Source organism: Manacus vitellinus, unplaced genomic scaffold (genome assembly GCF_001715985.3).
Source record: "Manacus vitellinus isolate BGI_N305 unplaced genomic scaffold, ASM171598v3 scaffold_4_pilon, whole genome shotgun sequence".
NCBI classification, from domain to species: domain Eukaryota; kingdom Metazoa; phylum Chordata; class Aves; order Passeriformes; family Pipridae; genus Manacus; species Manacus vitellinus.
The window spans coordinates 38939136-38966081 of record NW_021940604.1 but is presented as its reverse complement, the minus strand read 5'-3'; the positions used below and the strand labels follow the sequence as shown (position 1 = coordinate 38966081).

The 26946-nt window shown below is 38.8% G+C and overlaps 1 protein-coding gene across 5 annotated transcripts in view; it reads left to right on the top strand.

The window, feature by feature from the left end:
- The window catches only part of FAM135A (family with sequence similarity 135 member A), an 82195-nt gene that overhangs the window by 17502 nt on the left and 37747 nt on the right, over positions 1–26946 (top strand). For all 5 annotated transcript variants that reach the window (XR_003916130.1, XM_029962878.1, XM_029962877.1 and 2 more), the window contains exons 3-4: positions 380–500; positions 22982–23061. Coding sequence is in view for 4 of the 5 variants with exons in the window: in XM_029962878.1 (XP_029818738.1) it covers positions 424–500; positions 22982–23061 (157 nt within the window). In the remaining variant the exon portion in view is untranslated. The remainder of the gene's footprint in view (positions 1–379; positions 501–22981; positions 23062–26946) is intronic.

Genomic DNA, 26946 nt, shown 5'->3' with positions numbered 1-26946 from the left:
GAGACACTGCTGCCTGCATGGTCATTCTGCATCAACAAGGGCTGGAAGCAGCCTATCCTCTCTCTGTCTCCTTGATGGCAGTATTTTTCCCTATCCAGCCAAGTACCAGAGCAGACTTGCAGTATGTAGATATCAGTAAATGCCAGAATTGTATTATGCTGACAATGTGTTGTGATGGTTCTGTGATAACAATTCCTTCACAACAAAGATAGAAGTTACTGTGGACTGGATTTGGTACAGCCTATATTATTGTTTACCTCAGGGTCTGCATGTTTAAGAAAGCTGTGCAAAATTGTATATAAGCATTGTCCTTTGTAGGACCCGATAGACATTATCTCCGGCTTGTGTTCTAAATAGTGTGTTTTCTGTTTGTTTTCAGTAACTGAGGTGCTGACAAGTTTTAACTTCTTCATCCTTATAAACATGAGTGAAGTTCAAGCTATGGTAGAATTCTCCGTGGAGCTCCACAAATTCTTCAATGTTGATTTGTTTCAAAGAGGGTAGGTAGTGTGTTCTTTCAAACTTTACTGCAGTGCATGGCTCATGTTGGAAAGACCTTGATGGGTACTCTGTCATGAAGTGTTGCTTCATGTGTTACTGCTTTTATAGTGATTTGAAGTTTTTTTATTCCTTACGACCCACCCCTGAAGGCACAAGTAAGTTGGGTTCTTGCCAGTAGATCCCTTGGGGTGAATTAGAGTGAAAGACACTGTATGACTGGTGTTTGTATATATATATACATGTAGGGTTTATTTTAGAATAATTTGGTTGCAATTGAAAGCAGGTATGTGGCTGTTTTGGTTATTATTATCTACAGTAATATGGCAATATGAAAGCACTTAAGAAAATATGTAAGTGAAAAGAAAGAAAGGATAATAGTAAGAATGTATCACCACCCATAGACTTTATTGTTGCGGTTTAGTTGTCCATTGGTCTAAGTGGTTATTTGAAGTCTTGATCTATCTTGTTCTGTTGGGCATGGGGGAAGAAGGCCATGAAAACAAAGTCTGATGGATTAATATATGTTCAGGCCAGGTGGGAATGCCTGGTACCTCCCCTGGGTGGGGGCAGTTTTCAGTCCTCTGGTGAAAGGCCTCAGAAAATGATTCTGGGGGTGCTTTGGGGATCTTTGATGGTTTATGACCCCTTCGAAGACATGGCAGCTGCCTCTCATGTCAGTGCAGTTGAGCCAGTTATGCTCCATCAGACCTTCCCCAAGGAAGGGGAGGAAGTTTTAAAACTGAGCAGAGTTGGGTAAGGGGCAACAATTACCATGATAAAAGGCACCATCTCACCCAGCTTTGGCACACTGATGCTTCCACAATTGTTTTAAGTCATTAACCATTAACAGTCCAGTCTCTCATGACTGGAAAGTCATATTCTTTCTAGGAATTAAAAGTAAGTACTCAAGTATTCTGGCTTAAAACTTTGGTTGTAATACGGTATGTTTGTCTAATTGGAGAAGAGGGGAAAACTGTAGATATGGAGAGTACATTATATTCTTATCCAGGCTTTTACCCTTTTGTATCTTAATTTCTGTAATCCCTTTTGTTTGAAATATGATAGATGTTTCTCTTGAATCTTTTAAAAATGTTATTGCCCCAATTAACTTACTCATTTATCAGTTTGGGACTGAGAACTTCACCTACTTCTCTCTTCGTACTATGCTGTGCCTCCACAGTTACACAGGACTCCATCCTGCCTCATTAGACTCTCTTCTGACTCCACCTGGACTCTGTAGAAGTCTTTTTCACATTCTTTTCATTTAATATTACCTGACTGTCCCAGATTACTTTCTAAGGTCCTTGTTTCCCATGGCTGTGCAGGAAATAATGCTTTGTAGCTTATTTTCAAGTTATTAGAGGTTTTGGTCATCTCGTGTTGTGGTACATTGCCTTTCTGTCAACCTTCCAACAGACTACAGTAAAAATACTTGTTAGTTCTTACGATGTTTATATTAGATAAGTCCAATTGAGGCTGTGTCGGTGCTTACGGAGAGGGAACAGTATATATCAGTGTGGATTTATGGTAGCTCCTTTTTCCAAAACATTGTAGAATAATTTTCCTTAGGAACATTTTAGTAATAGAAAAATACGGGCTTGTTTTTAGTCTTGTCATAATTCAAGGCGTGTGTGTGTGTGTGTGTGTGTGGCAGGGTATTGTTTTTCTTGGGGTTTTGATTTTTTTCTTTTTTTTCTGACGTGGTGAGTTGATGAAAGTTAACAGGATAGTTTTATTGCTTTGGGATGCACATAGTTCTTTCACCTTGTATTAGCCCTCTGAGATGGAGATTTTGGGCAAGAGTGATATAAAAAAAGGTAACGTTGGAAAGGAGCTTAGGAGAAAGAGGCATAAAATAGTTATGAATCATGTCTTGGCTAGCTAGCCTCCATCTTTGCCATTTAACTGTTAGTTCTCATCTATATTTTATTAAAGCTAATTTTTCTCTAAATTTGACATACAACTGGTACTGACAGAAGTTATGACCCATTATGCTTGCTACTATTTGCAGTCAAAGTATATGCAAACAAACATCTATGTCCCCTTTTTAGGAAAAATCGTAATTTCACTGTTCATTTGAAGAGGAGGATTAAGGAAGGCCTAAGAGGTCTGGGAATATTCTGAGAATATTCTAATTACTTCAACAAAAAAGCACTGTCTGTTGAACTGTAGCCTTTTTTAATCTCTTGAATTAGTGGGGAAGGAGAGGGTAGAACATGGCAGCATGTTTACACTCCAGTAGAGAACCTGAACAGAAGAAAGTGTTTTGGTTGTCTTAACCTTACAATTCAAATGATTCCTCAGTAAGGTAACTGAGAAGCAAAGCACAGCAATATAATTACCAGTGCTTTACTTGGCATGTTTCTTTTTAGCTTACTCTTGAAAAAGCAATAAATTCACAGGGCAAGTTCGGAGGGTGGAATGCTGACATAATGAGAAACATGACATGAGGAGATACTGCCTCTCTGGTTCAAGCTGAATCTTTAACTCTGGGCATGTTCCCTTAGAAATTAATGTCAGGAAGAAGAGAGAGTTTCCAGAATAATTTGAAAGACCAAGAAATGAGAGTATTGCAATAAATTCAATTTGGGTAAATTCTAGTATTTTTCTAGGGAAATGTCTTTGTTTGAGACAGGATGTAATACTTACACTGCTGGAGGAGCTCTGGGATAATAGATTGAATGAGCAGAAAAGGAAATCTTTAGTTTCATTATTGGCTTCCTATTTTTGAGCTGCCACTGTGTTTCTCTCACCAAAAATCAAGTACAGAATTGATTGTATTCTGTGTTTGTTTTGGGTTGTGTTCATTCAAGCCTACCGAGCTTAGCATGCCTGTCTGATGTGTTAGAAGCATCATGACCTTCTGAATTGTATGGGATAAAATGTCTGCTGTTGTAATTAATCACATTGAGTTCATCAAGCTCCTTCTTAAAACTTAGTCGATTTTTATCCACACTGTTCTCTTGGCAAGTGAATCCAGATTCTCACTTGTTTGATTATTGGAGACGTCATAATTTCCAGCCTAAGTTTCTGTCTGATCAGTTTTGGTTTTTCTTAACAGCTTTGTCATGTGCTTTGAATTAATCTATCAGTCTGAAAGTTCACCCTGAACTATTTTTAGATGTTAGTCTTTCGTCCCTTTTATTAATTATGAACTGACTGAGTTTGGTCATTGGAATTCGTGGTACATTCCCTACTACCTTCCCTGTAGGGTCCACATACCCCAGTATCCAATAAAACCCATTTTTCTCTCTTCCTGCTTTTATAACTGTTTGAAGAAACGTGCCAACTGTATCATATTTTCTTGGATCTATATCTGCAGTGACACTACAGTTGCCAGAAGCACTTATGACTGTTTTTACACTTAACGATTAAATTTGGTACTTAAGGAATGAATGACTAGAAGCAGTGTTGATGTCTCTATATCTGTGTGGTCCCAAGGTTACTTCAGAGTAATTTTCGACTCGTTCTCTGAACCAGATGTTTTATGTCATGAGTGTATTTTGAAGTTGTGCATATCAGTAGTTGGTTCAGACCTCTTTGTCCCCCCAGGGCTTGAGGTGCATTTTGTGACAGGTAAATCAGAGTAGTTCAGCTTCCTTCAGGAGTCATCCAGGTTCTCTGAGTGGAAAGCTCTCAGGGAGCTGAACCAGCTTGCAGCAAACCAGAGTCATTGGGGAAAGTGCCTCAAAACCACTCTGCTAATCTAAACCAATTAGTAGTGCAGACTGAGCCAAAATTTCTCATAGTATTTAACTCAAGATCAGATTTATCTGAAGGGTTATAACCATATTATTCTCCTAAGTAACCTTTTGAAGCAGACTATTTGCTTTACTTTTAGGTAGTTGTTATTATTCCAAGGAGGGGAAATAGTGCAGACACTTAATTCTAGTAACACTATTTGTCTGGATGCATGGCTCCCTCCTTCTTACCTAGTTCAAGAAAGGTTGTCCCTATGTCTGTGGTTCTAGTGTGTCCCTGTATTCTGGTGGTTAACTTCTGAAGGTGGCACCGTAGCTGTAAGTTGAAAAAGTATGTGGTAATAATAGTTAAGTAGCATCCTTATCTAATACAGCTCTTTCATTGTGTTTTCTTGTAACTCTGTGTCGCTTGCTTAAAACCCAACTTGCTCCAGATAGTTCCCTTGGTTTATTTTTATCTGTTGTTACAATCAAATAAGGCTTCACACAATTTTTATTTTGAACTAGTGGGATGTGATGATAGGAATATTTGCCCAAATAGTGATTGATATGTGCGTTTGTGTGACAAAATGAATAAAAGAAATGTAATTTTTTGGGACCTTTGAGATGGTTTGAGATAGTGAGGCTTCAGGCTATTTTGTCATCTTAGCTCATAAAAGCTCCAGTAAGGTTTGGGCTCTGTAGTACTGACCTTTTATAAATACAAAGGAAACATAACATAGCTTTGCTGTACAAGAGGAGAATGAGTTTAATAGAAAACTGGTTGGATGATTGAGCTCAAAGAGTTTTGGTCAGTGGTGCAAAGTGCAACTTCCAGCTGATGACCAGTGGTATGTCTTGTGGATTGATGCTGACTTGGTAGTCTCAGCAAGTTTTTCATAGAATCATAGGGTGGTTTGGGTTGGAAGGGACCTTAAAGATCATTTAGTTCTAACCCCCCTGTTTTGGGCAGGGACAACTTTTACTAGATTGCTGAGGGCCCCATCCAACCTGACCTTGAAAACTCCCAGGGATGAGGCATCACAACTCCTGTGGGCAATCTATGCCAGTGCCTCGCTACCCTCTGAGGTAAAAGAATTTCTTCCTAATATTTCATAAATGACTTGGACTCAGTACTGGAAGGGATACTAAGCAAGTTTGCAGATGACACGAAATTGGGAGGAGCTATTGAATCCCTTGAAGGCAGGGAGGCCCTGCAAGAGAGACCTTGACAAATTTGAGGACTGGGCAATCACCAACCACAGGAAGTTCAACAAGGGGAAGGGCCGGATTCTGAACCTGAGATGGGGCAATCCAAGGTGTACAGACAGACTGGGAATGAGGGTCTGGAAAGCAGTGCCATGGAAAGGGACCTAGGGGTCCTGGTCAACAGCAAGTTGAATCTGAGTCAGAAGTGCCCTGGCAGCCAAGGAGGGCCAACTGTGTCCTGAGGGGCATCAGGCAAAAGCATCGCCAGCCTGTTTGAGGGAGGGGATTGTCCTGCTCTGCTCTGCACTGGTGCAGCCTCACCTTGAATATTGTGTGCAGTTTTGGGCACCACAATATAAGAAAGATATTAAGCTCTTAGAGAGTGTTCAAAGGAGGGCAACGAAGGTGGTAAAGGGCCTTGAGGGGAAACCGTGTGAGGAGCGACTGAGGTCACTTGCTGTGTTCAGCCTGGAGAAGAGGAGACTGAGGTGAGACCTCATTGCAGTCTACAACTTCCTCATGAAGGGAAGAGGAGGGACAGGCACTGATCTCTTCTCTGTAGTGACCAGTGACAGGACCCAAGGGAATGGTCTGAAGTTGTGTCCGAGGAGGTTTGGGTTGGCTATTAGAAAGGGGTTCTTCACCCAGAAGGTGGTTGGGCACTGGAACAGGCTCCCCAGGGAAGTGGTCGCAGCACCAAGCCTGACAGAGTTCAAGAAGCGGTTGGATGATACTCCCATGCACATGGTGTGGTCTTGGGGATGGTCCTGTGCAGGGCTACGGACTGGACTCAATGATCCTTGTGGGTCCCTTCCAACTCAGTATATTCTGTGATTCTGTGATCTAACCCTACTCTTCTTTCAGTTTAAAGCTTTGTACTTCAAAGATATTGTAACTGTAAGAACAAGTTGTCACTCAGATTTCTCCTGTGGACACTTAACCCTCTTCATTTACATACATGTTTTGTATGTGTCAGCACTCTGAACTGAGATACAGATGTGCTGAGCATTTCTGATTCCAAAGAACTGGTTATTGAAACTACCACAGTACTTTGTAGTGCTCAGTTGAAGTTCCTGTGTTCCACCACAGGATGATGGATCCTGATGCCTAACTTCGAACAGTTACACCTTTCCTGTGGGTAGTGAGAGAAATTTCCTGATAACCCTCAACTGTGAGAAGATGAGGTTTTCATTTCTCTGGAGCTGTGTTTTGCTTTTTTACCTGTGAAATGGCAAATATAATGAGCTAAAGAAACTTAGCTAGTAGTCTGTAGTTTAGCATAGCGCACATCGCTGCTAGATCTGCTTTGAAAACAACTTTAATCTGCATTTTCCCTATCTCTGTGCACTCTTACAATCCCAGTGTTAAATTCTTACTTTGTCACTAATCTTTTGTTACTTTGTCAGTAATGCATGTGTGCACACAACTGGGCAAAGCTGTATTTAGAAAACTTTTAATAGTAATGTTTCTATGTGTTTTCTCTTTTTTTTTTTGGTAGCATTTTTCTTTGGAAGGTTCAATACCTGCTGTTTCACTGTGGGTTTCAGAAAAAGAACTTCCTAATGGTTATTTTGGCTAAGTGTGAATTTGTTGTTAATTCGAGTAGACTACGAAGAGAGGAAGTAAAATAAAGTGTTAACAGGAGCTCTTTACTACAGATTTACTTCTCAGTGCATGTTAATTATCTATTATTTGACTTTTGGGGGGGGGCTAAAGATTCTTATAAAACTCCAGATCAGGAGTTTACATTTTTAATGTAAGTTTACCACACTTTTTTAAAGTGTTTTTGCTTTTAAATCCTGAGTAATGGAAGGCTAATATTAAATGCCTTCCACAGGGGAGACTTCAACATATTCTAACGTAAAATACAGTTTTGGATATGTATCATATCTGAAATTAGGTTATTGGTAAGATTGCAGTAGCATAAGTTGCTTGTGAACCTAAGTCCTATTGAAAGTCAAAAGAATTTAAGCTTCATAGACTACTGAAAATTTAGCCTGATGATATTCTTCTGTTCCAGAGACTTTTGTTTTTCTGTGTGCAGCATTGACATTTTATGCTTGCATGCATGTGATTGCGTTAATGTAGCATAAAAGAAAATACACTGAATCAGAGTATGACATCTAATGAATTGTATTATGATAACACAGTAATTTCATGAGAAATAATGCAGTATATGAAAAGTTGTATTTTTTTCTGGATCCAGTGAGTTTCTACATTAGTTTTATAATTTTTAGCAGGAAATTAAAATTCGAAACTCACTTCTAGTAGGACCACTTTTCTTTCTCCTGGCTTTATCAGGAATGAAAAGATTTTGTCCTTAAATAAAGAAGTAGCCCTTGCTAATGGTTTATGTTGCTAGTGTATGATGAAATAACAAACAAACTCTGGATGGACAAGGAACATTCAGGCTCAACTGTTTGATTTTCTTTTTAATTCATACAGCTCAGTCATACTTTCAAACTACATTTTTTTGTATGACATACCTTTCTGGAAATAAGTGTTGTGAATTGCCTTCTGACATGATAGCTTATCTTTTGAAGTATTGTACTGTGATCTTTGCTTAATGTAATGCAGTCTTTACAAAGGGAGAAGAAAGCTGTCAGATTTGTCTAACAGTTGTAAGATGAGCTCTGTTCTTCAGCTTATGGTTTTACACTAATACAAATACGTGTTTAAGATTTGTAGGCTCTGTAAACTCAACGGAATAGTTTGTCTTGGAAAAATAATACAAATACTTTTGATCTTGTTTTGTTGTTGTTGTTAAAGTGGATCAGTTTTGGATTCTAGTTCAATAGTGGATACAAATACAAAGGGCTTGCTTGCTTTGAGGCAAGAATGGGTAAGACTGGGAATGAGCAGTTGGGAAGTCCTTTTTTAAGTTGACATTGCTTTAGAAGTTGAAAGTTAGTATCATCACATATCCATTAGCCCTTCTGATGCAGAATGTCTCAGAGACCAATGACGTGGTCTGGTCCCAAGGAGGAGTAACCATTTAAAAGACTGAATCTTATTTTTTAAAATAAAAAGCCTTGTATTTGTTGAAAATAGGAGTTGGAAAGGTAAGTGGAAACCTGAGTACTGTTTGCTTTGAGTTAGGTGAGAAATTAACGTTTTTGAAGTACACTAATGAGTGAAACTGAAGACACAGGGAGGTTGTACAACTTGTCTTCTTCAGATATCTGAGTACAATGCTAATATTAGGAGACTTGTAGCCACCCAGGGAGGTTTGTCTAGGGGTCACCTAGAGCCATTGTAAATTGGGCTTATACTTTGAAGCCTAAAGAATCCTCCTCCCTCCATCCCCCATGTTAATTCCTAGAAGACTAGCCTCCAATTTAAGAAACTGAATGAGATTCTGAATCTGCCTCTTTGAGCTACATATTCCCATGTGTAAAGATGACTGTTCAGGTGCTTATTTCTTCAATTGTTATTGATAGAGGTATAGCTAACAGTTGGTAGTTGTAGTTGTCCTGGAGGTGTCTTTTTTTCTGCATCTCCCCTATATTAAAAAAATATTTCTTCAGTTTTTTGAAATTCTGATGGATACTCATTGCATATTCTAGACTTGTCAGATATGGGGTACAAATTTCAAATCGCTTAAAGTTTGTTCACATTTTACGCTCATTTAGTATTTTTGGAATTTTTAAGCATAATAAATTTTGCAATTGAAAACATTCAACTCAGAATTAAAGCTGTCTAATGGCATCCCATTCCCTTCAGGCATTCTATTTGGCAAATTTCATTTTCTAAGAACAAAACAGAAAGAGCTCAGATGCCTACTTATGCCATCTTACCATCTTGCTGGACCTGGCAGTGCTGTGATAGGTACAACTCTTTCATGTGACAACAAGGTTATATGTAACTGTGTAAATGATGCCTTACATCATTTGTCCTCCTTTCAGGATTGTATTTGGAGGAGGTCTGTGTAATTCTTTCTTTATGCAGTTGAAGAAAGAGGGCTCTTGTCTCTGTAAGACCAGGTGCCATTTCGCGCTGCACAGTAAAAATTGTATATGAGCATGCCTTGCCATGAAGACTGTCAGCAGAAACATGATCAGTGAGTTGAGTTTAGTGAGGGAGTAAATGACAGTGTAAGACAGTATTGAGTATAAAAGGATTTTGTCTGGAGAAGGCACATTTTTTTATTCTGTAGAACAATACAGCTAGCTTCTTTGTATAGTATGAAGGTAGAATGGGCGTAGGTGCTAGTTGAAGGCATCACAATTATGATTTCTTGACTATGAAGCTTCTGTTTCTAAATGTGAATTTTAGTGAATTCAGTATTCTGGAATAGCACGTGACAGCAGTAAGAGTTTTAACTGTGCATTGAATATATTTTTTGTCACTAAACTCCTACTTTTTGAGCCACTTTCATGTGTTAGCTCTTTTGTGCAGAAGCACATAGCTTGTGCATAGGCTTACAGTTCAGACTGTTGCTGTGAAAAATCTGTCGTTCCTGAATGTTTTGTCCTGTTTATGTGTGCTTGGTTAATACAGTACAGTTACAGAAGAAATTTGATTGTATTTGGTCTTTAAGTTAGTTTACCATCCATAGCTATCTGAGGGAAGGGAGAGAGTAAGATGCTCATCCTGTGTTTTAAAGTCTTGACTGCCTCACGACATGACAGAGGTTTCCGATATGGTGTCTTTTTGTCTCTTTTGCTGCACATGCAGCCTAATAATACCTTTATGTATACCTCTCCTCTGCTTGTGATCACAAACAGCACTTGACTGGATCATCATATGCTGCAGAGAGCATACGGCTTTATCAGAACATGGAACCAGGCTCAGTCCCACCACCAAACTCAGACTTGCTGTCTCTGCTTCATCAGGTGCTTGCTACAAAATATCTTCCTCTTTGATGTCTTACATCTCCTGCCAATTACTGTACCCCATATAAAGTAACTAATCAGAATTCTTAATATTTTTTAACCTTATTTCGCCCCCTCCACCTTGTTCTCCCTTTCCCAGATTCTGACTTATGTTTGCCATGGCAGAAGGTTAAAAAACCTCCAGAGACTGAGAGGCCCTCCAGACTTGACCATCATATTGATGCTTATGCATAAATAACTTCAGTTGTTGATTTGAAGACTTCTAAAATTGCTTTAAAAATGTGTCTTTTTTCTCCAGAAAGGTGACAGATACCTTATATCAAGTGATCAAGATCTCTGCTGCTAATCATTTTGTATTATTATATGTTTTAATGCAAGAAGTAGTTTTGAGGCTATTGGAGATGATTGTGAGACTAGGAAGAAAAAAAAAAAAAAAGATGTATTTTTCACTTGTGCCTGAGCACTGATTCTGGTGGAGGGAGAGAGGGTAAGAGAGCCCACTAATGGGCTCTCTGTTGTGAAACAGCATTCTCATCTATGCATTTATAGTTGGCTTGAGCCAGTACAACTGCATGTGTCTGCCAAAAGGTGTGATATGCATGGTTGTCTGCTTTGTTTGCTCTTGCAGTCAGGCAGTTCCGTGGTCAGTAAGACAGGTTTGCTTTTGGCAGCAGTTATAGAGTCGGTTAAAGCCGGCAGGAACACCGGGCCAAAGGAGTAGGTGTTATAGGTGGGGGTGATCTGTTGGATAGCAGCTGCCTGAACAGGGTGGTCCTGCTTGTGGTGCTTCCAGTGTGCCTGCAGCAATGCTCTTTTACCTTGCGGTTGGTCAGCTCAAAATGGTAAGGCAGCAGAAAAAAACTGGCAGAACCAGAATTATATTCTGGTTTATATTTTTTCCATCTCCCTGACTCACATCAGTATCTGATATTCTGTCAGTGGAGATATAGAAGGAGTATAAAATACACAGGAGGAATGGGATCCCTGCTTCTGTTGCCAACTAACTTTTGGGTTGATTTAACTGTAATCCTGGACTGCATCCTGAGAGAAATGTCTGTAAAGTTCCAGCCTCCGTATTAGGAAGACATCTCTGAAACGGGAGAGGCTGTTATGTCAGTATGATCTGCTGAGTGACAGCAGCCCAGAGATTAGTATGTTTTGAAACAAAACCTCTGTTTGAACTTGTACATTCATCTTAGTTGGCATCCATGCCCGTAGGATACAGAGTTATGACAGACGTCAGGTATGTCAATTCTAATTTCCCTAAGCCCTCTGTAGAGATACAGAGCTTGCTTGCGATGCCAGTTTGCAGAGTTTCCGCCTCCCTTGCTGCTGGCAGCTTCATCCCACTGTGGTGCACTGCCCTGTGTGTTGTGCTGGCTGGGCTTCTGGAGCAGCCTGCTGTAAAGGGAGCTGCTGGACTGGACCTGCTCTGCGAGTAGTGCATTGCTGTAATTGAGGAAAGTGTCAAATGTATTGTAGCTGAGGGGCAAGAGTGAGTGCCTGGGAGGACAGGACAGAGGAAGAGAGGGAAACAGAACTCCTTAAACTTAATTTCTTGCAAAACTTTTCTTATATTGTAAAAGTAAAGTCTAATTTTCAATACATTACTCTTGACATTTCCTTACTATGAGGAAGGATATGATTTCCCAGATGCCAGCTTACATGAGTGATAAAGAGAAGGACTCAGATAATTGCAGAAGACAGAGAGATCCAGCTCTGTACTTGCTGGACAAAGGGCCCTAATCACCCCCAGCATGCCAATTCCATTTCCGTAGGTCAGCTCTCCAAGGGAGAAGGAGGAAATGATAGAAAGGTGAGTCTGCAGTCATCCAGAGCAGCAGAAACCCTCAGCTTCCAAATCCCAAGCACAAACTAGGATTCTTCTTCAGTGGATTTTGCAGATCACAGCTTACAGGGAGCAATTGTCAGAGGTCAGCCTCATAAGGGGAACAAAAGGATTTGGATACCCAGGCCTATGGAAAGTTTGAGTCTCCTCAGTGTAGGTAGACAGCAAATCATACGATCACCTTGATGATCATCTCTGCACTTCAGTCATATTACTGTGGTTAGTGCTGCTTCATTGGAGTTTCTCTCTTTTCCCAATCATATTGTTCTCAGTTTTTCATCTCATAGTATTTTTGCATGCCTTCCCTTCAGCAATTTGTTTCCTACCTTTCCTGAATACATTCCTACATACCATTTATTTCAAAATATTTTGGATACCGTCTAAGGTTTTCTGCAGTGCTTGTTACAGTTTTCTCAAAACAAAAGCCTTTGAAAAAAATGTAGACTTTGAAAAACAATATTTTTTTTTGTTTTGCTTGCTTGTTTAATTTTTTTTAACTTGTCGAACAGGTTCACTGTGCACTGTGTGTCTTCAGGGTATCCAGCTCGTGGAACCTGTCATGAGAAGAAGGGATTTGGCTACTTAGTCTGTTTGTGCCCATGTGATTTGTTTCATTTATTTAAACTGGCATCAGAAGTATAACTTTTGTGAGTTTGGATTTTTAGCTTTGTTCTTCTAAGGGTATATTTGCTGCCCTGTACTAGATAGAGTAGTTTTTGGGAGATCAAAGATATTTTTGCTGTAGGAGGTGGCTCTGTTGTGGCAAAAATAAAAGTCTGATCAATATCAGCAACTTTTTCAATTTTTCTGAAGGGATAAGAAGTGGAGTTTTTTGCTTTCTAGCCTTGAATGCTCACTTTACTCTTTGACATTTATGAACTTTTAGGATCATCTTAATTTAGAGAAACAGATCTTGACTTATGCTGTTAACTCTTCATAGCTTGCTTGTGACATTATTCTGGTAATATTCCCTGAGATTATTTCTTAAGAATTATTTTAATAATGAATGCATAAATATAGTGCACAGTCAGCAGATCTGCTTCTCAATCTTTTTGAAGTTGAAACTCTTGAAGTTGAGGAAAAAAATAATTTACAGGAAGTGACAGTACAGTTTCATGTTGTTTCTGAGCATGGAGCCCCACCACTCAACCTGACCTAAGCACACGTCCTGCCACTGAAGGGAACACTTTCTCCCTGTGTGATCCTGCCCTCTTTAATAGCCCCTACTGGATTCTTTTTTTCCGTTTTCAGATGGATGAGCATGTTGGTTTGTTTTACCACGCGGTTGGTGGAACATCAAAACTTATTTGAGGAGAGGCAAAAACATGTAAAAGAGGTTTTGGTCTGCAAAACACTTCTACTTGCAGTGTTGGCTTAAGCTGCCTTAAATGAATCATGAAAATATGCCTTGCTTGAAGGAAAAAAGATAGATGCTTCTGAGAGATTACTTTTCTTTCTTAGTGTCCTCATAACATCACAGAGCAGTATGTTATATTTGAAACTATGGTGTTTCGGTTTAAAAGATTGAACTAGAGGAGCTAATGTCACTTCCATCAATGACATGGCTTTCTGCAGGGGAAAAGACAGAGATGTTGGTAAGGGATAAGAGTGACGACCTTTATTTGATGCGTCTTGCATAAGACACAACAGTTCATGTGGGTTCTTTTGTCATGATTTTTTGCAACAGTTTTCTTGGTGGAACCTGAATTTTCAGCTCTGGTTAAATGTACGATGTATTTGCTATTAAAACAGAGATTGCCCTTAATTAAAATAAGACACCAAGTGAATTGTAAGGCTTGTATACTTGTTTACCGACAGATGAGAGGAGCAGAATTGCACAGCTGCAAAACTCATAAAATTTGAAAGACCAGTGAATGCCAGAAAATGAGTTGTCTTCTGGTCTCCCATCTGTTGTATTTGCTAAACCTTGATTTCAAAATTAAAATATTATGATGTGTCTCACTAAAAACTGATGCCTGTTTGCAAGGGGTGATGGTTTGTAAAACTGTGAATCTGGATACCAGGAAAACCTCACACCCCATACCTTTTTCTGCAAAAAACTAAAAAGTTCCAAGCCACACAGTGGTTAAACACATTTGTGAGGCTAGTATGGTGAATCAAAAAGTCAAATAAAAATGCTTTCCAAGCTAAATAAACAGAGTTGAAAAGTTTTTATAAGAGAAAATGGCAAGTCATTATTCCTGAAGAGGAGCTTTATGAACCTGTTGTACTTTAAAGATGCGAGAAAATTTAGTATGATTTCTTTCCTGTTCCCTTCAGTGAAAACAGGAAATAAAAGAGGAACTAAAATTATAAACATAGACTAATATAAGATTTATTTGATTAAATAAGAACTCATCTAGTATTGCATGTTTCTGTGCCTCTTTAAAAAAGCAATAGTTGTTTGAGACTATTCCCTTTTCAAATGTTTAAATATATGTTCATAATGATTGCAGGAATTCTGCCTCAGTGTGTGCCTTGTGGTAAGAATGTGGAAAAAAGGCTTTTGTAGTAATAAGGCAAAATCCCCAGCTGCATTTACTTTTCCCTCTCTTCTGTTTTATGTACTTAATCCTGTTTCATAACAAGATGTTGTGACTTAGTTGAAGTGTTAGTCTCCCAAATAACTCATCAAACTTTTGATCTAATAACTGTTTTGTTTATGTATACCTTTAGTTGTCAGAAGTAATGAGGTACTTCAAAAAAGTAATTCACTTTCAAGGAAACTTGCTTTCAAGTAAATGGGAACCTTTTATCTATTTCCTGTAAGTTTGCCCATTGTATTATTCAACTTAATAAAAACATCTTAGTCAGCTGAGAAATACCTGAATTTTTCATAGATGGGATGGATAAAAGATTTTAAACATAGTCTTTTGGGCATGATAATTTTCCTGCTGCTCAAGCATATGAATTAGAATTTCCTAGATAAATCCCGCAATTACAGCAGAGTGTAATCTCATATTGGTCCATATTAGAAGTACTTACTACAAAATGATTGCAAGATAAGAATATTTTTGTGTATTCTATACTTGTACTAAATAATTCCCTGTCTGTATAAGCCCTCTATCTACTTTGGTGTCCAATTCGGTATTCTGTGGGCCCCGACTGTGTTTGGTAGGATTAAATTTTTAGAGATGACTTTGCATGTCTCCTGGGGGGAGAGGAATTAAGGAACAACTTAACCAATTATTTTTATTTTGGCACTTTGAGAATCAGCATTTCACTGCCTTGCTTTATTCTGTGTTGATTTATATTCTCTTATTTCTGTTCCCTGGCACCTTTCTGATTTTCCTCTCTGCCCCTTGTTTGTGTGCCTTTGCCTGGATTGTGTTTTTGCAGAATGCTTATGAGGTTACAAAAAACATCTGGCAAATTTGTGGTAATGTTTAAGATAAAGTATTTGTGTTTCACGATCATGTGAAATGCTTTAAACATTACAAGGGTACACAGATTGCCTAGAAAAGTATGCTGTCATTTATCAGTACCAGCTTGTGACTGTGTGAGAAGCTAAATGTCTTTACTGCTTTTAAGATGGATTTTTATAAATCCATTAAAGAATTAGTAATGTAGTGTCTCTGTAGTAGCAAGGGCCTTAGCTTGTAGGACAGAGGGGTGTTGAACAGAAGTAAAGGAATGTTTTCTCTCATTGTTAGAGCCTTTCAGTATTTTGCTGACTCAGCCTCTCACCAGAGCAGGAGTTTCTGTTAGTCTAAGTTTGCTTCTGTGGAAAGAGGTGTGGTCTGTAGAAGACACAGCTCTGCCGGGGTCAGTCTGATGCTGCCTCCATGGAATCGCTGCCCCCAGACCTGCCTGTTCCTCTGGAGACTCACTCCTGTGTCTGTTTTCCTTGCAGTTCCTCATTTCAGAGTCACATTCCATATTTGCAAATCAGTGCTTCATCTCCTGCTTTGTTTCCTCATGCACCAAAAGAATCGTGCTTGCCTGAAACACACATCACCTTGGAAAAAGAAGTCTTAGTGGTGGTCTGCAGCAGAGGGTGTGTTTTCGAGAGAGCCCTGCATTCAGTAGATACCAAGACCTCTCCCGAGGTTTTGCATATGCAGAGTCGCAGCTGTTCCTCCCTTTGGTGAACTGATAAACTTAGAATCTGCCCTGCAGGTGACCCAATGTGCATGTGAGTTTTGCAGTCCACAGTGTTCAGTGCTTGCTCTTGTTAATGTAACTGAGAGCATTTAAGTGTGCAGTGAGTGCACTGGGATTTAGGGAAGAGGAAAGTCAGACTCTGCCATACATGCTTCTGCCTTTCCTCTTCCTGGTGAGAGGTACTGCAAAAAAGTTTTGCCTCAACGATGAAGTGTTTTATGAAGCCTTTTTAGAACGCACACTTCCCTTTGAATGTTCTTTAGCTGGAAAAGTAAGTGGTTTTTCAAGTAATTGCTTGTGGGGCTAATGCTGTAAATGCTTATATGCTTTTTTAATGCATGAGATTTTTTTAAAATAATGATTGTCCTTTATGACTGCATTTGCACACATTACTTCCTGTGGTTCAATGTGGGAGCATTAAAAAGTCAAATCACCATTGCTTCCTATGTTTCCTTTTTTGTCAGTAGCAAGATACATTCCAGTTATTAATAAACTAAACCTATTTCCTGGTCAGATTATAAATTGTCATTTTCCACAAAACTGGTGAAAAATAGTTACTTATGCTTACCCGAATGATGATCTCAGTGGGGGAAAAAAAAAAAAAAAGTCAATTTTCCTGTGCGGGAAAGTATTTTCTGGCACATGTCAGATCTTAAATTTTCAAGATTTTAATGCAGCTTGATGAAAAAGATTTAATCCTTCATACAAAAGGGACAGTAAGGGTGCCTACAGGAGAGGAGTAATTCTAACTACTTTTTTCAGAAGACCTTTTCCTACAAGGTCTGTAGTAAGGACACTAAGCTCCAGATATGTTTGAACCTTTTAATATCGTGATTATGTATTTGCCAGTGATTACATTAAGGACCAAATGGCATTAATGGTCACGAGCAGGTACACACGTATATTTACTGAAGAAAGACTACATACACTGTGCTTGACAGAAATTACCTGGATATTTAGAAGCTTTCCACTGGTGACCTTGGCTTTGCTTGATGTGCTGTCTCAGTAGACATCTGAAATACTTAGACTCTCTCCCACACTATGAAGCAAAAGCAAAGGTACCTTTTGGGGGATGGATGTGGAGCTGTTTCAGGACAAATCTTTTAATCAGTATAACCAGAGCAAGAGATCTGATATTCATCCTAGAGCTCATGTCTGTGGTTAAGCTAAGTAAAGGTAAGCACTGTAAGCATTTAGAGAAGGAGGGGTTGGCAGATTTTCAGAGGTGGTGGTGTAGATTGTCCTTTTTTATTATTTTTTCCTAAATCTGTGGCATTGGAAATTTTTTAGGAAGTAAAAGATGCTGCCTTTCAGAGAAGTAAGTAAATCATCTAAGTAAATCAACTGTTGAGAAGTATTTTGCCTGTGTAGACTCAGGAAAGCCAGGAGCTGGAATATGCTCTCTTCACAGATGTGTCTGCAACTTGTTTTGTATACCAGCTTCCAACCATATGGACTTTTTGCTGTTTTGCCTTTCAGTTGTCATGTTGTAAATTGCTGAACCCTGTTTTTTAGGTTTCCTTTAACCTCTGGGGTCACAGACTGATTCAGGGTGGCAGGGATAGTAGTTATATCATATGGTCCACCCTCATGCTGAAAGGAGGGTCGGCACTTCATCCATGTTGCCTGGAGCTCTATCCCCTCAGGTCTTGAAAGCTTCCATGAGTGGAGATTTCACAGCTTATCTAGACAACCTGTTCCAATGCTTCAGTATCCTTAAGACTGTTTCAGGTCTCAGTTTGCTCAGTCTCCCTGTGGAGCCTGTCCTTCAAATAACATCAGCAACATAACGCTACGCAGTGGCAACCTGCTCGTTGTCTTGACAAAATGGTTCTAAACATTCATTCCAAATCTGTTCTTTGTGTGGTGTCAGACCTTCATCGAACTGTCAGTCTGATGTTCATCCCAAATGTGTTTCCTGTACTGCAGTAACTCAGGTTAAGCTGCCATTTTAGTTCAGGCTTTTCAAGTGCCAAACCCTAGTTGTATCATCCAAGATCATCCAACTGTATCTTGCTGAATTATTAGGTGGTGATTCTAAACAACACAGCATAATCTGTCAGGGTAATTTAGCAACTAATGCATATCAGGCTCTTGTTTATGATTCATTTTTAGAGCATTTTTCCATCATACTGTAAAGTAAGGTTCTCGGTGGTATTTCTGTTGTTTTATTCTCCATTTAGTGAAATATGCAGTTATCCTGCTTGAGCTAATGGAGCAGATTATAGCAAAAGGTGTGATGGATGTTGCTTTTGTTACGAGTGATTAACGTGTGTTCTTACAGTATACCACCTTTCTGAATGCCATTTATTCTTTTCTTCAAAACAGGGAGAGTGGCTTTAAAACATCCTCAAAATATTTCTGATTTCTTTGTTATCTGAAAAATGTCAACCCTTAATAATCCAAAAATGACGTTTTTCTCGTATGATGCAGTCAAAACAGAGATTAAGGGAGAGGTTGTAATAGATTTTTTTCTAATTATTCTCCAAAAATCATCCCAGAAAAATCACTACTAGTCTAAGCTTTAAGAAGTTCAACACTTTTCTGGAATCTTAATGCTGACTGCAAAGCTCGAACTGTTTCCTTTTTCTGGAGAACAGTTTTAAATAAACCTTGAAATGAACCTGTAGCCCCTGTCTGTTATCACTAAAGCATTTTTCCAGGTTGCTGTCAGAGTCAGGACTTGGCAAGGAACCAGATTAGTGCAGGTCAGTTTGATTATTCCTCTGCCATGTTCCTGGGGCTTACAGGTGGGTGTTAGAGAAAGTGTGTACTGAGGCTGGGCATCCAAAAGGTTTGTATTGGGTTCTCTGTTCCAATGGGCTTCAGGAAGGCATTTTAGTATAGACAGACTGATGGACCCTGACTGGAAAAGTTCTAGTACTAAGCCTGCAACTACATGAGTAGGTCTGCATGTGCCACCTCTTGGAAGATGCTGGACTGGGTCTTGAAAGCATTGGTAGGCTGAAGTTGCTTCATCAATTTGGCCACATTTGCTGTACCATCAGTTGTGTGATCTGTAGCATTGTTATCATCTGGCATTTTCCACTACACAGGATACCTTCATTCTCTTGTTACATAAGGTAATGGAGAGCTGATACATGAGACAATGAATTCGGATTGTGTTCGGATATTATTTATGGAGTATTTTAAGGATATTTGGGACAGGTGAATGTGATAGGTGATTCACAAGTCCTTGATACTGAATGTTATGTGGAGGCCCAAGCAGATACAATAGATCAGGTTTCTGAATCAGTCTGTATGAGAACTAAACAGTGTTTATGGTACAGCTGGGAAATAGTTGAAAGTGACTTGGTTTTGTTTTTTAATAGAAATGGAAACATTACAGCACAAATTGACTAGTGGGTTGAACAAAAGATGGAAAGAAGATGAGGAAGGCAGGGCTTAGGGAAAAAAATAATGAGGCTTGATGCATTTTTTCGACATTACTTTTAAAATTTTCTGTGAAATGAGAAAGGTATATCATGACTTTAGAAAGCATTTCCTTATGTATTGCAAATATAATTATTTCTTGAGTCAAGTTCTCTGTTTCAGTATAATAGTATAATAGCTCTTCATTGGCAGATAGATCCTTAATATATATGGCATTTAAAAATGAGAGACAGTGAATAGTTTGGGTAAATACTGTGTAGGAGGCTGTTTTTCTTATTTAAATATCTTGATGCAGTTAAGTAATTGTTTCATATATCTAGGCACAAGATTTGAGTTAATGTTTACATATTTGCCCTGAGCTGAACTCCTACAGGATTTTATTACTCAGATTAACAGGTGAATGTTATATACTATAAACTGCCTAAAGTATAAATCTGCTGAAAGTCCATGCCACCTGTCTGAAACAAGCAAACAATACACCTTCATCTCCTCATTAAACCAGATAAAAATATTGGGCACGTAAAGGGTTTACTAAAGAAAAAAGATAGAATGGTCTGCTTTTGATTAATCACAAGCAAATAATAATTGGGAAAAGCAAGATGTTCTAATAGCCTTTTGATTTCACAAATAACATTTTAAGCACGAACAATTCTATTGATTGTTCACTTTGAGGCACGCATTGTAAACAGTCACTTAATAGTATCTTTAGGGCAAATGAGTCTTATTGCATTAAGTAATGGGAATATCACATTGCACCTTTTTTCTGTTTGATGCTCAGTTTTTATTTTGCCTTTGCCTTTCATTTTACCTTGTTACAGTTCTAATTCATTAACCTATCCACAGTTGATGAAGTTGTTAAGCCTTAGTTAAATTTATGCTCTGTAGAGCTGTCACATGCTTCTAAACATCAACTGAGAACGATGCAGATTTTGGATATTTTAAAGTCTAATAGAATGACTCAGTTTGGTAGGTTAGGGTGAGATGAGTTAAAATATGTGACATGTCTCTGACATGTCTCTGAACTTACTGAGGTGTAATGTTTGATAAAAAACATACTGAGACATAATATTTCATGTAAACCATATGAACAGTTTTGCATTCTTTCCTTACTGCCTGAAGTAACAAGCAGTATGCTTTGCCATGATGGGCTAGTCATTTGGATCATGGGAAGATGCAGCTTGTAGTGGTAGGGCATCAGGCTCTTGGTGAATGTTTACAGCAGATCCAGAAATGACATTGTGAAGCTGGTGGAAAGTATCTCCTTGTTGAGGCTATTGTACATTACATTGTATCACATTTCTTCAGTAGAGGTGAAATGAGTAACTAATGGAATGGTGGAAGTCACATCTGATCCAGAGAAAAGGAGTACATCAGTGCACTACATTGAATCCTCCTGGATTAATGTTGAGTGGGGACTCTTACCTGCTCAATTCCTTACACTGTTGGAGATTACAGTGAATGCTTAGTGTTAGTTTTTATTTCTTTAACCTAATACAAAATGAATTAATGTCCTATTATTCCTATCCTATTATTAATTTCCTGTTATTCTTATCCTGCTATTAATTTCCTAATCACTTAAGGAGTGTGTATGGAATCATGTTTGACCTGTTTCCAAAACCAAAGTATATAGCTGGTAGTTTGCAATAGGTTATGTTTTAGTCTTTTTTTAAAAGGTAGGAATCACTTCATCTCTTATGTCTAGCAATGTTACTGGTTCACTATAAAGCATTCTTTGATATAGTTCTAATCACACTAAAGTTGACTTTTAAATTTTGTGAAAGGATTAAATTAAAAATTTTTCACTGGTTGATTATTAGGCCTAGTACACAGTCTCATCAGTTGCTAGTGCAGTCCCGGATGGTCAGCTTTAGCTGAAGTGTCAGAAGCCAAAATCGGAAAACCACAGTAGATTGGTTTGGATTTGGATAGTGGGGATGATGAAACCATTGTACTGTAATTGGCTGTACTCTGTGAGCAGAATACAAAGGGTAAATGTATACTTGTGGGCATTTAGGACCATGGTTCTGCCTAAAAAGTGTAAGGGTCTATGAAACTAGACAATTCCAGACATGGGGGAAGAAACTGGAATAATTTATTGAACACACGAGTGCAATTTAAGGGTCTTGGGGCCTGAACATGTTAATGAGGAGGACGGGTTATGATAATAGGGAAATTACACAAGTTTTTACTACAGTTACCCAATTGATTAGTATTTCCCTCAGCCAGGATTACATGGGGGGAAGAGGATAAAGGGGTTTAAACATGGTTCGATAACATCATCTCAAAGTCCTTCCTTATTTTGCTGCAGGAGCCAGGCTAATCCACATGGTTGCATATCTACAGGTCTTGTGAGGAAGGTCTAGTCCCTCAGGTTACAGGATTTCTTTCAGTCCCTGTTGCCCAAGGTTTACTGCATAGACCCACCAAGCTCCTTTCTGCTGACAGCTGGGTTTTGGCTCCTACAAAAAAGGCAGCTTTGTCTTCCCCTCTCTGCTTGTGAATATTCTTGCTCCCTCCCTTTTGGTGGTGTTAGTGTTTCTGGAGCTGTGTGTAGATCACATCAGCTCACTGAGGAGCTGAAGCTAACTCCTGCAAACAAAAATAAGTTATCTGAAATGGGATGAGATGGTCAGAATGTGTCGTCTAAGTGTATTTGTGGGTGCTTGTTATGTAGAGGCTTCCATAAAATCAGTCTGGTGACAGTTACAGATTGCATACATGAAAATAAAAGTTGGAAGCAGTATAGAGCTTAATAAGATGAAAGACTGTTTAGAGATAGAGCAGAGACCCAACACTATTGTGTTGGGTTTTTTTTAATTTTAGGCAAGAAGCCTGCAGTTCCTGCCATTGATAGCATAAAGGTACTGTCACATTTTGCCTAATATGACCCTTTATTTACACTTTTTAATAGCTGGTGGCCACAAACAATGTAGAGAGTGTGTGATAAGTGGTGTGCTTTCTGGGGATCCTGGAGGGGGAGTCTTACGAACTGCAGTTTCACAAATAGCTCCTTCAGTGTCAGAACTGATTGTAGCAGCCCTATAGATGTGCTACATGGTAGATCCTTCCCATACGGTTGTAGCGTAGCTGACACTCCTGATTTTTCATTCACACCAGTGTAGTTTACCATGTATCTCTACAAATATTTGCTCCAACTCTGCGGGGTGTGGAAAGGCTGGCGCTGTGTTGGGACTTCTTTTTATTCATGCATTTGGCTGTCACTCTGGTTAATGATTAACAAAAAACCATAACAGGATAAAGAGTCAAAGTAGGACTGTTTTAGACTTGGAAGACTTCCTTGCTGTGTTCTTCTTTCCCACTCTCCATTCCTACCTCTGTCAATGTATCTGTATATGATAAATGAGTTGTACTGTAATGCATGTGTTGCAAATCACTGTCTTTTGCTTTAGCTTTTACCAGATTCGTGCATCTATGAAAATTCCTCCAAGAATTCCACACAAATTAGAAGCTAGTTTGTTACATGGAACTGGTAAGTGCCAAAACTTTTAGTAAATGAGGTAATTATCTTGCCTTGCTAATTAAGGATCACGCTTTTTGTCTTATGTTGTTGTAACTAATATGTACGTGCTTTTAATTTTGTTACTAACACAATAAAAATATACCTTGTTCTTAGCAGTGAGACTTGAAAGTTGGTTACAGAATTCGTGTAACTGTTTTTCCTCTGTTGATTGTCTTTGCTGGTAGCAAAACATGATGATTCCTTTATATTAGTGCCTTCAGCTTTTTCCACTGATCTGCTCAGTCTTCTCCATGTTCCAGGGTAAGATGACCAAGATCTCATTTAAGTAGATACCTCAAAATAGTGGAGAACTTCAGATACAGGCTCTTATCCAGATTGATAAGCCCATTTTTTCCTGAAAAGAACACTTTGAAAGGATCCAGCTTTCAATCTTGTTCTATTGTTGCCTGGTAATAAAGTTGAAAATTTATTTAACCTCCAGAACAGAATTACCCACTCCCTCATCTTTTTGCTTTTTTAACCTGACATTCACTTTTGGTTTCTTTGTCCAGGCAAACTGAACCCAGGGAAAGCTGTTAGTGCTCTCCTAATTCTGTGTAGCCCACACCTCAGTGTGCTGTGAAAATGTGAAAAGCAAAAAATTAATCAAGTTTTTAAATGTCGAGTGGAATTATTGGAATTGCAAGGGAGAAAAACCTGCTGTAGTCTGAGAAAATGCGATGTGATATTACTGAAACCTGAATTTTTGAGGCTATTTTTAAAGTAACTGAGTAGAGCAACAGTTTAGATACAGAATTTTGGTCAAGATTCCTGAATATTTCTTGGATTTTTGTGAGGTAAATAAGTAATTCTTATGAACCAAGATTGCTCCCCTTCAAAGGCAAGGTTTAATGTAGTTTGGAGAATTTGACTCTGGTAGATATCCTTTACTAAAAAATATTGTTTGAACAGTGACACTTATTAATATGTTTTATATTGCTGGAAAAAAAATTTCCATTTCAAGGTATATTTTAGAATGGTCCTAGGTTATTTTTTCAGAAAGTTTCAATCCTGTTATTAATTGTGACATATATGTTAGGTTTTCTGTCTCCTGTTACTAGGCATAAAGGATAAGACTACAGTGTGGTGTGAGTTTAGATCAGCAGTGCTGTCAAAGAAAAAAATTCTGCCCTTGTTTCCCCTTGGCTGCTTTTTCTTGCCTTCATACTGCTCTGTGTGCCGTGACACAGGTGCCTGTTTCGGTCGGGGTGCTCAACAGGGGAGCTCATTCAGCTGACCAGCAGCCATTTCACAAAAAACCAAACCCCTTCAAAGCCAAAAACTTGGAGCCCTTTTTAGATCAGTCTCTCAGGTTTTTTTTTCAGGTAGTTACTGGTAATGTTTGTCCCACAACAAAGCAAAAGAAAGGGTACAAGCTGGTCAATGAAAGGGCGTTGTTTTGTCCCTGTGGACACGATAGTGCTCCGCCTTGCTGAGGATCCCTGCTTTCCGTTCACTTCAGCTGCTCGCTTATTTTAGCAGAGCTGGATGCTGTAACTCAGACTTGCAGCTCTCCTGCTGAAGGTGGAGGAGTAGCTGATACTAGTTCCTGAGACTGCTGTTATGTGTATAAAATAGCTGCTGTTAGGGTATGTGTGGAGTAGCACTAAGAGTGTTGACCTGTGTGGAAGTGTTGCGTGTTGACCATAGAGGAGACTGGTCAGGAGGCCACTACTCCCACTCTTGAGAATGATGTCCTGTGTTGATCAGGTACTTCTTCCTATACTTTTCTATCTCTTCTCTCTTTCTCATACTTACCTATTCTAAATCCTGTCACTTTGATGTGTCATGGTTTTCCCACTCCAGTTCAAGTCTTTTTGCCTACTTCTAGCTCTCCCTAGCCTCTGCACAAGTCACCTCAGTTTCCTTACCTTCGTGTTTTCCCCTCTCCTGCAGACAGTTTGACCTCTCTCCTCCTTTTATTTCCCCAAGTCAAATATAAAGTCTTAGTTTTTCCTCTTCTTTCTGTTCCTTTGCATCTCCTTCCATCCCTTGCCCAGCCCTTGCCAGCTCTTAATGAGGTCCTTTGTTAATAGAAATGGAAAACAGTTTATTTAAATTTCCCACATCAAGCTAGTGCACTGGAATTGCTTGCTGCCCAGCATGAGTGTCATTACAGATATCATAGGGTGATTCACTTGCTTTAGCTCTAGCCTTGTGAAGGTCTCCTTTTATTCTTGTCATTTGAAGGAAGATGTCATGCTCCAGAAAGTTATAAGGAAGACCTATGTGTTTCTAGCCTGTATGAGGTTGTTTCAGATGTTAGGGTATCCTGAATTCCTCCTTCTCTCAAAAATTTGTGGCTGGTTTTCAGAGGAAAAAAAGTTGGGAGGGACAACAAAAGCAGGTTAGGAAGGAATGAGATTCATCTGTTTTTATGATGCAAGAGTAAATTAATTCCCCGCTATTTTTTCCCCTTCATTGAGGAAAAGGCTTTTTGTGTGGTTAGAAGCTTAGAAAGAGTCTTGACCAGTGAAGTCAGTGCACTGTTAATTTAAAAAATAGTAGTTCTGTCTTATTGACTTCATGTTTGTGAGACCTTGCTCCCTGTGTGGAAGTGGCTCAACCTGTTCCTGACATCAGGTTTTCCTCTGCAGTTCCCCTCTCTCTTTTGAGGGTGTGGATTCACATTACACTGGAGTCAGCAGAACTGAGGGCTGTAACTCAGGGCTGGACGGTGCACAGGAAGTGAGACCTTGGCTGTTTGTCTCCAGCTCTTCTTTTGTATCAAACAGGAGCAGGATCCCTTTTGCTGATGCTGTGCAGTTATATCAGATTATGTGCCATGTGAAACCATACCTGCTCTGCCCTTCACCTGTAACAGATGACACAGGTGGACATAAGCTGAAAGTGGCATTATACACAGGGGAATTACACTGTAGTGATTCAGCCTTTGTAAGCATTTTGTCCAGGACACCTAAACGAAAGATATGTATGAAAGCACTTCAGCAAAACCCAGTATTAGTACTTGTTTCTAGTTTCTGAAAGGAAGTTGAACTAAGATGTTACTAAGATTATAGAGTGGGAATGTTTGCCAAGGGTAGTGATATTCTATCAGAGCCCCCAGATCTGTAGAGTGCAAACTGCAGATTCTTTGCCCCTGTGGATTCCACTGAAATAATTTATTAAGAAGAATCGAAAGAATTTTAAAAATGTTTTTCGTCCCCATTTACACAATTTCTAAGACTTTGTGTTCCGGATAGAAGTTGAAGTTATTGAGCTTTTTTCTAAGAGGAGTGATAAGAAAGTATCAGTATTTCTGTTAATTCTGTTCTTCCAAGTTACATCATCTTTTATCTATTTTTCTTCAGAGGATAGTACCTATCACAATACTTCCTGTGTGAAAACCCCTTGTTATTATGATAAATACTTCCTCAGTAACTGATTTTAAATATTCTCTTTCTTGTTTCTTCTGCAAGTCTTTTAACATTTTTTTTTTTGGCAAAAGATTCCCCAATAATTTATCACAGTTTTCTGAACTCTTTTTGATGAGTAGCCTCTGGATTTAAAGCATAAGTGTCATACTGCATGAGAAATATAAGGTTTGGTTGATAAACTTGGAACTGGTCTGGCCAGAGTAGGATGCAAAGATATGGAAGGCAAGAATGAGCCACCTCTGTTCTTGATTAATTCAGTGGAGTGGTATATGTCATTCAACCTCTTTGTCTCATCTGTAGGTAATTAAGAGTCTCCAGTGTGGTTAAACCCTGCAAATCAACATGAATGCTGGATGAAACAAGACAGATTTCAGGACTTTTATTAGAATTTTTAATGCCTAGAATGTCTTACTTCCATTAGTAACAAAGAAAAAATTCTTCAGTTCAGAACTTATATTAAATGCAAATTAAATTAAAA